Source organism: Micropterus dolomieu, linkage group LG04 (genome assembly GCF_021292245.1).
Source record: "Micropterus dolomieu isolate WLL.071019.BEF.003 ecotype Adirondacks linkage group LG04, ASM2129224v1, whole genome shotgun sequence".
Taxonomy (NCBI): domain Eukaryota; kingdom Metazoa; phylum Chordata; class Actinopteri; order Centrarchiformes; family Centrarchidae; genus Micropterus; species Micropterus dolomieu.
In genome coordinates, this window is record NC_060153.1 from 33,125,133 (window position 1) to 33,137,247 (window position 12,115).

The 12,115-nt window shown below is 43.6% G+C and overlaps 1 protein-coding gene and 1 long non-coding RNA gene across 3 annotated transcripts; one reads left to right on the plus strand and one right to left on the minus strand.

Moving 5' to 3' along the window:
- Nucleotides 1-1,486: 1,486 nt before the first annotated feature.
- On the minus strand, nucleotides 1,487-6,655 carry LOC123970055 (myelin and lymphocyte protein-like). Its single transcript, XM_046047917.1, has 4 exons — nucleotides 6,515-6,655; nucleotides 3,007-3,174; nucleotides 1,977-2,102; nucleotides 1,487-1,634 (listed from the first exon to the last, which is right to left on the minus strand). Exons 1-4 carry the CDS (start codon nucleotides 6,602-6,604, stop codon nucleotides 1,560-1,562), a joined length of 459 nt encoding a protein of 152 aa, XP_045903873.1. The 5' UTR covers nucleotides 6,605-6,655; the 3' UTR covers nucleotides 1,487-1,559.
- A 1,958-nt stretch (nucleotides 6,656-8,613) lies between these two features.
- Nucleotides 8,614-11,639, plus strand: LOC123969938. Of its 2 annotated transcripts, none has more exons than XR_006824827.1 (3): nucleotides 8,614-9,231; nucleotides 9,956-10,057; nucleotides 10,747-11,639. It is a non-coding gene; the product is annotated as an uncharacterized LOC123969938 (long non-coding RNA). The 2 variants fall into 2 exon arrangements; XR_006824826.1 differs by lacking the exon at nucleotides 8,614-9,231 and adding an exon at nucleotides 9,621-9,820.
- The last annotated feature ends 476 nt before the right edge of the window (nucleotides 11,640-12,115 follow it).

A 12,115-nucleotide genomic window follows, 5' to 3' on the forward strand; every position in this document is an offset into this window, starting at 1 on the left:
TGAACAACAGTTCAGACGTCTTTTTGATGCAGAGCGGATCAGCTGTTTGTTGTCTGTGATTGGTGTGAACTTCACAGAGGAGCTGCGGCCTCACCGTCGTCTTCAGTTTCACAGAGATGCTCCGCTATTATCACCTGCTGCCTTCCCTCATCAATTATACATCACAGCCGCAGTTCACTGACCCGCCCTCCTGTGTTTACTCCCTGCTGGACTCCATTAAACCTGGTTTCAGGTTCCTGTTGTTGAGCCGAGCTCTCAGCGCCGCTGGTTGGGCCTCCGTTACCCCAAACTGAATATTTGGACATAACTGCCCGTCGGCATCAGTGGACAGTTTAATGAGACACATTGAACTAAAGAGTTTTACTCTTTTAGCAGCTGGCATGAGAGACTGGCACGGCTCTTATTTCGGTGGTTTAGTTAATCATTTCTGTTAAGTTAATACCTGTGAACCTTTGAATTAGTCCTGTCAACAAAAACAATTAGGGTAGAGGTACTTTAAAAAGTACTGCGCTCTACTTCAAAATGCAGTACATCCCATTCATTTAGCTGACACATTTACACAAAGCAACTTACAGCTGCTGTACACGCCGGAGGTCGCACGCCTCTGGAGCAACGAGGGGTTTGGGAGTTGAACTCTGGTCGCTCACACCAAAGTCATGTGTCTTATCCACTGTCCCACCTCCTCCTCAGCAGTAGGAGGTTCTGAGTACAGACCAACTGACCACATCATGATTGAGCCGCTCTGTCAGCAACGTGAATGACTCACGCGCCTCTTTTTGTTTCTCAGAAGTAGCTGCTGAAAGACAAGCTGGTGGGGAAATATAGACGCTATACTTATAGACTTGACCTCCAGTGAGCCGCCGTCCATGTTATATATACATTAGTTGAATAAAGTCAATAAAGTTTCAAAACAAACACTTTTATTCATAATCAGAAGAGTCAGCAGTTTCAGCAGTACTTCCCACAAGCGAAGCAGTTTCCATCCTTTCCTGTTCTGATCCGCACTAATTAAATTATCTTGTTTAGAAACTTATAAAAATATAAAAGCAGCCACATCAGAGCCTTTCTTCAATCAGCTGAGAGGAAACCAACAACACTCGTTTATTACAGGAAACATGAGAGAAGTTACCCCAGGACAGACGCTCCAGACCAGGAAGCCACAACATGTGAGGGTGGACAAAATAACAGAAACCCCCAGAAACAGCTGGGCAGGAAAAACCAGTGAGATGAAGAATATAAGTTAAAAACATTTTGTGACTCTCTGTTGATTCATCTTGCTGCTCGTTTGTGAAGCCAGCAGGCTCCGCTGTGTGTGGACTAAATGCTGATGAGTTTCTGGATCTGATGACCCAAACTGTCATTCATCACTTCACATCCCTGAAGTCCCGCCTGCTCCTGACAGCCGGACGCTGACAGCTGCTGCGGTGATCCAGATGTTGCTTCACAGCCTGACAGGCCCCCCCCCCCCCCCCCCCCCCCCCCCCCCCCCAATCATGTACACGCTTTAAGAAAAAGAATCAGTCCTGTTCTGGATCACAAGGCTCTGCGGGAGGAAACCTCTAGAAAGATTTCCATCGGATGGCCGACAGGATGGTGTGGATGAAGTAGAGGAGGGTCGCCACGTAGGAGAAGACCTGTCAGGAGAGATGGCACTTAATTTAGAAATATTTTATGTTAGTCTCAGATGGAGTGTGTTTGGCAGATTAAGAGGCGGAGCTGTGCTCCAGTTTCAGCTAAGTGTGGTAAAAACGAGGTGACAGCGACTGTAGGCATGTGCAGCCGAGCAGAACAGTTTCCTGACTGCTGCGTAGAGCAAAAGGAAAGTTCAAAGTTGTTGCCTTTGTGTAAGTTTGAACACATGTTTAGGACTCCTGCTGGAGACGTTTTGTTTAGTAACTGTCAAGAGCCAATCAGAGGGTCTCTCAGCTGGTTTAGAGCTTAAGAAAAACAACCAGGACTGCCGGTTCAGGACTCACCACTGCAGAGATGTCCAGCTTGTAGTTCCTGTTGTTGGTCCCATTGTTCATGTCCAGGGTCACTTTGGCCAAAGCCACTGAAGCGCTGAGGTAGAAGAAGGCAGCGATGCCGTGATACGCAAAGTCCTGACAGAAGAGGAGGAGGAAGACAAAAGACGATCGTGAGACAAAAGTCTGTGGTGAGAGCGACGTTCACTGTTTGCACTGGCACCGAGTCAAAACTCTCAAACATGCGGTTTATCACACTGACGGTTTGTTTGGCTCCAGGTTGTTAGTTCGTTGTGTTGTGATCTCTCAGGTGTTGAGAGATGCTCCAGAATCTGAGTTCAGGATCAGCCAGAAATGACCAGATTACCTTCGTTGTGTGTCTTTATATTTTAATGCTTTAAAAAGCTATGTCCTCTGATGCTGTGGTGGATTACACTTTTACAATCACTAATCAGCTTCATTGGCATGAAAGTATGACAACAATATTGCCAAAGCTGTAAATAAAACAGTAAAAGTTGTCTTTGTTAATAAGAAATTAAATAAAATTAATTAATTAATTTAAAAAAAAACTAACTGAAAAAATCTAATGTGACATTGAAAAACAAAATACAAATAAAGGAACAATTACTAAAATATCAAACAATCAAAATAATAATAGTTTGAAAATGAGCACAGTTATTTATCAGTCTGAGTTTCCACTGGTTGTCCTCAGTTCGTGGTCTGAGGAGACATATTTTGCAGCACTTATTTGACATTCTGGCATTTCTCCCAGTAAATCGGGGAGTTTCTGTGAGTCTGCTAGAGATTTGAAGTCGGGGTATATTTGTGAAATGTTTGTTTCTTAGTGTTTTATATTTCGGGCCTGAGGTTAGAAAGTGCAGCTCCGTCTCTGCCTGATTATCTCTGCTGGTCGACACTGAAACTGTCACAGACAAACCTTTCACTGCCTAAAGCTGAGCTTTTATTCAAACCAGGCGTTTTAATCTTCCCTGCACAGGATTGTGGGTAGAAGAGCAGTGAGTCGAAGGTTAAAATGACTTACCGCTGCAGCCCAGCTGCTTCTGTTGTTGTGCATCCCGCAGGCGAACACCAGCAACCAGATAAAAGTCATGACGAAGCAGAAGACGGAGACGAACATGACCCAGGCCTGAGGGTTCGCCGGCACCACCAGCGTGCACGCCACCAGGATCCACACCAGACCCCCGAAGATCTGCAGGAACACCAGAGACTCATGAGACACAGCTGATCGTCCAGCTAGCAAACCTATTCTACTCAATGCACTGCAACTAATGCTCCTTTTCTTTATCGGTTAGTCTGCTGATTATCGTCTGGATTAATCGATCAATTGTTTCGTCTATACATTGTCAGAAAATAGTGACAGGGATTCAATTTAAAATGACGTAAAACAGAGAAAATCAGAAACTCTGGAGACGTGATGTTTTAAAGAAATGACACAAATGATCAAAATGGTTGCAGATTAAATTCAAGTCAGTCAATAAATCAGTTTTAAACTGCAAGTTTCACTGTTTAGTGTCCCACTCATCAAAACGCAGCATAGTGTTTGTTAGTCGTACCGTGTCGGTCTGACTATTTATACTGTGTGAACTTCGTGAGGCCAAACTGGACTTTTCCACAACAGGCGAGCACCTTTGTGTCCATTTCCCTGCCCAAGGGCCCCTATATGGTAAAGGGGCCCTCTGTGATGGAGGCTGTTTACCGGATCATGGGGGGCTGGAGCCAATCCCAGCTGACATCGGGCGAAAGGCTGGGTCCACCCTGGACAGGCCGCCAGTCCATCGCAGGGCCACACATAGACGAACAACCAGACACGGGGAGAACATGCAAACAGAAAGACCGGGGCAACAGGGGTTGAACCCGCGACCTTCTTGCTGTGAGGCCACAGTGCTATCCACTGGACCACTGTGCCGCCGAACTCTCGTCATGATTGTCAGTTTAATGACTGGCCAGGTAATGATTGGACGCAGGCCACAGTGCACTTCACACACTACGGTTCGCACCGTACTGATTCAAGATCAGTTTTTGTAAGAACAAGTTGAGATTAAAACGGTGGAATTCATTTGTAACTGATCCACGGTGAGATTGGTTGTATCTGTAACGTTAGTGTTCGTGAAAATGGAAGCGGTAGCAGTTGAAAGCTGAGCGGCGCTGCCAGGAGAAAGATGGATAAGGAAGAGAAAGAAGTTACTCTAGCAGCTGTGCTCAGCCTCAGTACGTTAACGTTAGCTAACTTTAGGAAAGAAAGGGAAAAAGACAGAAGTGAACAAACCGAACGAGGCAACTCAAGCTCGTCGGCAGGTACCATCATCTGCACACTGGGGATCGATTCCAGAGAGCGTCTCGAAGGGATTTCAGCCTTTCAGAATCTGGCGGCTGAGGGCCCGTGTCCACCAAAGCGTTTTTTTACCAGCTGAAAACGCCAGCGGCTCTTCTGAAAACGCCCAGCAGGGAGCGCTAGCGGGCGTTTCAGAGGCACGACGATTTTTCCGATTGCTTTGGTTGCTATGATACATTTGTTGCAAGTAGTTCTACTTAACTTTACTGGAGGTAAAAATGTCAACACAGAGTAGAGTCCTCACTCTGTATGCAGAGAAGGCTGAAGCAGGCGGAGAGGACGGACTCGCCGTATGTGGGTTCATGAGATTTTGTGGGTGAGGAAACATCTCGGCGAGTAGCCTTTCACCGTTTGGTCCAAGAGCTGAGGTTGGACGTAGCTCGGTTAACCGTTGCTAAGGTGTGGTGTTTGTCCCGCCCCTCCTCTACTGTGATTGGACAGATGAGTAAAAAGTGATGAGCGCAGCGTTTTTCCCAAAGTTGAACATTTTTCAACTCTCGGCCTCGTCACGCTGCTCCCATTGCAAAGAATTGAAGAAAGAGGCTGGCGTGAGAAAAAATTTGGTTTGGTCATTACGGTTTTCTGTACGTTATTTTATACCTTTAACTAAAATAACAGAACGTGCTACACAGGTCCAATCAGGTTGAATATGTGAGCTACAACCAAGGCCGGATTAGTACCTCCAAGGTGGAGGTTGGTGGAGGTTGGTGGAGGTTGATGGAGGTTGGCGTAGGTTGGCGGAGGTTGGCGGAGGTTGGCGTAGGTTGGAGGAGGTTGGCGGAGGTTGGCGTAGGTTGGCGTAGGTTGGCGGAGGTTGGCGTAGGTTGGCGTAGGTTGGCGTAGGTTGGCGGAGGTTGGCGTAGGTTGGCGTAGGTTGGCGGAGGTTGGCGGAGGTTGGCGGAGGTTGGCGGAGGTTGGCGTAGGTTGGCGGAGGTTGGCGGAGGTTGGCGTAGGTTGGCGTAGGTTGGCGGAGGTTGGTGGAGGTTGGTGGAGGTGCGGCCCTGTTTATTTGTGCATTAGAACAGCTGAAAAGAACTATAATTCACTGATGCTCCCTCTCGACCTTTAACTCACTTGCTCCAGTGTCTCCATTATTTTGTCCCGCCTGTTTTTCCAGTTCGGCCCGCATGGCTGCTGTTGTTTGCTGCATCTCTGATGATTGACAGGCTGCATTATTCATGGAGCCAGACTCCACCTGCTGTTTTTAGATATTCACGGGGTCCAAAAACCAGGATTCCACTGCACGTTGTGAGGGCCGACCGGCTCTGTGGGGACCAAAACGCTGGACCCCACAAGTTTAAAGGGCTGGTTTTAGGGTTCAGGGTAGAATCAGGTTAAAGAGCCACACCGCTGTGTGTGTGTGTGTGTGTGTGTGTTAACGCCTGCAGGGCTCCTCCTCAGTGCCGACGTCTGTCTTGTGTGTTCTTTTCACATCAGCTGCTGTTTACGTCATGCCTGATCCTCCGGCCCCTGACTCTTTCAAACATATTTTTTAAATCTTGCTGATGGAAGATTCTCCTCCTCTGAATGAGTTCTCTGGTTCTCTGTACGTCAGGTATTCAGTGGAGTAACTGTACAGTAATAGGGATGTTCAGAGAAGTCAGAACTAAATCAAGGTTTCACTTATTTCACTCTTGATCTTTCTTCTGTTTCTGTATCAATATATTTTAAAGGCATCAGAATCTCTTCACTCATTTTGTTCAGCTGTTGTCTTGAAGCCACACTTTGTGCACATTTACATCAGGGAGTGTCCAGATAAACCCTGTGAAGCTCTGAGGTTCGGTAGGACGACACTACATCCTGCAATAAGCCAATAACAAGAAACGAAATCATTTCTTGTTAAAGGAAATGTGGTGAAATTCTTGGAAATAAAAACACAGAGCTGTGCAGCTGAATCTGTTACTGGATGTGAAATAATTAAGGAAACAAGATTTTAGGATTTAAACGTAAAAACGACGTGACTGAACACGTGTTCACCGATCAACAAACCAGCAACACCATTAAAACTTCTGCCATTTTCTGCAGACCGCAGTCTGGTTTTGGTTTACTCATTTAAACTCGGTTCGGCTAGATAACCCGAGATGTTTCCGTCCGTGCGTAAAAGCTGCGTAAAAGCGGCCGCGCCGTTGAGCCAAGACAAAGACGATGAAGCAGCCCCAGTAAAGTGCCAGTGTGTCGGGCAGCTGCTGTTTCTTACCAGTTCGGGCAGGTAGAGGATGTCGGGGATGGTCGTACATATTCCCGCCCCGCTGGGCAGGTTTCCCATGGTGGCGGTGTTGGAGGCCATCCTGCTGCTGCTGCTGCTGCTCAGACTGAAGAGGGACTCAGAGCTGCTGCAGTTTAAACCAGGAGGAGCTGACCTGAAAAACCGGAATCCCCATCAGCCGAGGTGAGACAGGTGAGACACGCCCGGCGCTCCGCTCACAGCGGCTGCTGGCCCGCTGCGCTCCGCTGGAGGTCTGGAGGTTCCGCGTGAGCCGGACAGCGTGACCAGCGTGACTCCTTTATCACCATGACAACCGGCAGCAGCTCCGTTTCCATCATCAACAACAACAACAACAGCAGCAGCAGCATCATCAGTAGTAACACTTCAGTAACATGAACCTCAGCTGGTTTATTGGTGTTTTGTTTCTTGTAGATGTGACGTCAGAATACATTATGTATTATTATTATTGTTTTATTATTATTATTTTATTATTTGTTTTATTATTATTTTATTATTATTATTGTTTTATTATTATTTTATTATTATTATTTTCTTATTTGTTTTATTATTATTATTATTATTATTATTAGTTCTCTTATAACTGGTAGTTTTAGTAGTGCCAAATTTAGTTGGTACCTAGATGCTAACTGACTCCACTCCAGTACTTTCATTGTTGTGTGTTTCATTGTGTTTCCCCTGTGGAGGATCAATAAAGGAAAATCTTTTCTTATTTTATCAATTCTGCACATAAAGTCCTTCAGCACAGCTCGTCATCTGCATACAAGAGGGTCTACTGTAACACCAACCCCCGAAGAGACGGCTCCCCTCATCCTTTCCCCTTCCTCCCTCCATCCCTGTATCCCTCAGTCCCCCCTCCAGCCCTCTCACATCACCTCGGCTGTTCGAAACCTTCTTCACAGGTTTGGTGTTTGTCAGTGAATAGCAGGCCTGATTATGCTAAGAATATTTTACAGAGCACACTGGCTGCGTGCAATAAAACACAGGAGATAAGGACTCGGTCCAAATGACAGTAGTAATGGTAGAAGTCATAGTTACAGCAGTAATAATAGGATTTCAATGCTGTATTCTCTTTGTTGGACAGGAGCTGACGTCTGCTTTGTGTCTCTTGTCGTTAATTCTGTTGAAATGTTTCCATCTTTTCACATCTCAACAAGCAGTAATACCGGTTCTGTCTAACGTCTGTGATCCTCTGGCCGCTATCTCTGGTGTGGAAACAGAAATGTAAAAAGTAAACATTGTGGTGTAAGCAGCAGTTAGCACTGAAGCTATTTCTTAACCAACTAGGAGCAGAGACTGAACATCTGAACTTCAGGGGGGTTGTTGGTTTGAGCTCGGCACTAAATCTACTGTCAGCTAACCCAGCTGACCGCAGGACGGACGGAATAAACACACACGTTTAATGTTTTATGTACTTTATTTTGAATTTATTTATTTACACACTCAAACACATGTTTACTGTTTTATGTACTTTATTTTTAATATATTTATTTATTTATTTACACACACACGTTTACTGTTTTATGTACTTTATTTTGAATATATTTATTTATTTATTTACACACAAACACATGTTTACTGTTTTATTTACTTTATTTTTAATATATTTATTTATTTATTTACACACAAACAACCACAAGTTTACTGTTTTATTTACTTTATTTTTAATATATTTATTTATTTATTTACACACACGTTTACTGTTTTATGTACTTTATTTTGAATATATTTATTTATTTATTTACACACAAACACATGTTTACTGTTTTATTTACTTTATTTTTTATATATTTATTTATTTATTTACACACACAAACAAACACAAGTTTACTGTTTTATTTACTTTATTTTTAATATATTTATTTATTTATTTACACACACAAACAAACACAAGTTTACAGTTTTATTTACTTAAGTTTTTATATATTTATTTATTTATTAACAAACACACATTTACTGTTTTATTTATTTTTAATATATTTATTTACTTATTTTAAACGCACACGTTTACTGTTTTATTTACTTTATTTTTAATATATTTATTTATTTATTCTAACACACTTTTCTTTCTTTCTTTTTTTTTTTTTTCTTTTACATTGATGCCAATAAAGCTAGATTGATTTGAATTGAGTAGCTTGTTAGCTAACATGGAACAACATGTGAATCAGAGTCGAGCTGGTTGAAGGTGGATGTTTTCTCTTTTGATGGAGCTAAGCTAACAGCTCCCCCTGCTAACAGTCTTTGTGCTAAGCTAAACTGATTGTTTCATCTGAGTCTGGATAAGATGGCAGACCAACAGGAGCCAGGTGAACATATGGAGTCCTAAAGCAGCACGTGTAACTGATATCTACAGTAAACCCTTCACACCTCACACTGTAACCAACAGAACCGTGGAGACAACAAGCCTCTCATTTGGCAGCTGTGCTGTCGGAAAAACACCTCACATAATCGCCCAGCTGGATCTGGTTTCAGCCGCTGCCATCCGATCCTCCTGCCCGGGAAACCTACTCCTGATGGAGACGACACTCTCTGGACATGGGTCAGACGGGATGAGCGCTCCTGGTCCAAAACCCGGTCCACGCAGGAACCAGGACTCCACTGCTGTTTCTCCAAACTACAAATTCTCTGGAATAAACCTGACCCCAAAGCCTTCAGATGTTCTCTGGGCTGCAAACGCCAACAGACTGAAGGTGATCACTGACAACAAACTGGATTTCTGCACCTTATTGCTGGTAACATAATATTTGAAGTGAAACCACATTCATTCATCGTCTGCAGACAGACGCAGAGCGATTATCTCCAGAAGCTCAGTGGGAGTCAGTTCAAAGAAAAACTACTTTTTGTAAGTTTCTATATCAGCGTCATACCAAACATTTGGCAACATGGGATTCCATGACACATTTCAGGGACACAAACAAAAACACAAGTTATTTTATACACTACAAAGGTGCAAAGGTCTCAAGTCGGTGTAAAAAATCCTGTAAAGTGGGAATGCTTTCAAAAATAGACATGTTAATACGTTATATTGATGAATTACCAGAATGCAAAGAACAGAACAGAACGTGAGCACACTTTGTCTTTAAACGGAGTTATGTAAACTGAGTTTGTTCAACCACCTGCGCTTCCCTCATTTCAGCCACCTGTGCCTCTCTAATCCAGTCACATGCACTCATGTATATCAGCTCTCTAACCTGTTTTCTCAGTTCTCACATCCCTCCCACCTGAACCCTGCTTCTTCACCTCTTTTAATGGGCAGCAATGCGGCCTCACAGCAGCAAGGTCCTGGGTTCAGACCTCGCTCAGCCCGGGTCTTTCTCTAAAGAGTTTGCATGTTCTCCCCGTGTTTGCGTGGGTTTCCCCCCGAAAGAAAGATATAATTCTGCCAAGTAATGATTTTGTCTTTTTCTACAACAGGAACCACAGGGAGGTTCATAAGACCAAGCCGTCCAGCTGCCGTGTTGACTCACTGAGAGCTGGTTCCAGTCCGCACAGAGTCTGCATGACGGGGTTTGCACGGTAAAGAATCTTGTAATAAAAATCTATAAAATATTTTTATTTTAATAAAATATAAAAACTCTGTCAGCAGCATTGTGTTTCTGCTTTGCATGACTTATGAGACCCAATCAGGAGCCAAACGTGAGCGGCTGCGTCATCATCGTCCTCCGTTTTTGCCCGTCCGCACTTAAACGAAAAACGGTGTCGGCAGCATTTTCAAACTTGTTCCGTTTTAATCTGGACGGGAGGCGCAAACGTAGCAGAAGGTCTCTGTTTTAAAAGCAGAACGCAGCAGCGGGGCCTCAGGCAGATATTTCAAGGCAGACAGGACTCTCCAGGCGAGCTGCCAAGACGTTTAGGGCTTCTAACGATTATGAAAACATGATAATTAATTAAATCATCCCCTTTTGTCAGGGCCCCGAGGCTCTGGAACAGCCTGCCCGACGAAATCAGGTCGGCTGAGTCAGTGAACTCTTTTAAGTCCCTTCTTAAAACATACTTTTATAGGAGAGCTTTTCTCGATCTCATTTGATTTTATTTTATCCCTTTTATTTTATTGTATTTTACTAATTTTATATTAAATTTTCATGCTCTTATCTTTTTTTTGTATTATTCTTTACACTTGTTAAAGCACTTTGTAACTTGTTTTTGAAAAGTGCTCTACAAATAAGGATTATTATTATTATTATTATTATTATTTTCCTTTACAGCGGTGGCTCCGCCCCTTCCTCAGCCAGGCTGCAGCACGTTGAGTTCAAGCCAAGATGACGGAGGTCCTGACTGCTCTAACCTGTTTGTCACCAATATTAGCTTAAGCCTACAACATTTGAACCCCCCCAGCCAGTGACCCTGTGCAAACACTGTCCTCCTCTTGCACTCTAAGATGTTTAAAGCTGGATTAGTAACTCTTACTTCATGGGATATTTGGGGTCAGTGCACATATTATCTTTTTAATGAAGCATTACGTTCTAAAAGTGCCGGAGTGGTGAAGCAGCTCCACCACAGTTCTTCAAGAGTTTCTTTTACTGTCATTCAGTGAAACACAGGAATATGTACAGCATAAATGAAATTAGGAGCATGGCTCCTTTAAAAACAGATGGAAAACAGGGTAATAAAAGAGAGCTCCAAAACATGCACTGAATATATAAATACCAGATAAATAGTTTCCATCAGCTGTACACACGACTATTTGTGATGTATTGCCCTTAAATAAATACATCACCAATACTGTACTTAAAAATGATAATAAAGCACAGATTAGTTACACTTCATTTCCTGCATCCTGGTGAAAGTTTCTGCACCGGGCAGATACAGCTTTAACATGTGGCGTGTGCTCCCGCGGACGGCAAACGCTTGTCGGCACAACGCCTGTATGCTCTGCTGTCCAGTCTTTGTGGCCACTAAAATCTGACTTCAGGTCTGCTAACCCCTTACAGTCTATGACACTAGCAATCTACAAGCTAGCTAGCTAGTTAGCGACCGTAAGTGCTACTAGCGTCTACTATACAATAGTGTGACGCCTGAGCAACAACAGGCTGGTTTCTTCTGTATTTGCTTTGCTTTGCATGTTTTCTTAATGTGCAAATAAACCTTTCTGAAGGCATTTTCATTTGGCATTTACCTGCAGCTATATTTCAGAACGTTTTTAATTTTTAAACAAACTATGTTAAACAGTGGTGGGGACATGAACCCAAACTGGAACCTGGTTCCACAGGAGAGGAGCTTGATAGCTGAACGCTCTGGCTCCTAGTCTACTTTTGGAGACTCTAGGAACCACAAGTAACCCTGCATTCTGGGAGCGCAGTGCTCTGGTGGGGTAGTAAGGTACTATGAGCTCTTTAAGATAAGATGGTGCCTGACCATTAAGAGCTTTGTAGATAAGAAGAATGATTTTAAATTCTATTCTGGATTTTACTGGAAGCCAATGCAGAGAAGCTAAAACAGGAGAAATGTGATCTCTTTTCCTGGTTCCTGTCAGAACACGTGCTGCAGCATTCTAGATCAGCTGAAGAGTCTTAATGGACTTTTTCGAGCAGCCTGATAATAAGGAATTGCAGTAATCCAGCCTAGAAGTAACAA

Excerpts from the sequence above, each read along its gene's own strand:
- LOC123970055 (XM_046047917.1), bottom strand. The coding sequence starts at position 6,604 with ATGGCCTCCAACACCGCCACCATGGGAAACCTGCCCAGCGGGGCGGGA. Across the intron at positions 2,103-3,006 it reads GAAGCAGCTGGGCTGCAGCG|GACTTTGCGTATCACGGCAT; the intron begins GTAAGTCATTTT and ends CTCTTCTGTCAG. Across the intron at positions 1,635-1,976 it reads AGCTGGACATCTCTGCAGTG|GTCTTCTCCTACGTGGCGAC; the intron begins GTGAGTCCTGAA and ends CTCTCCTGACAG.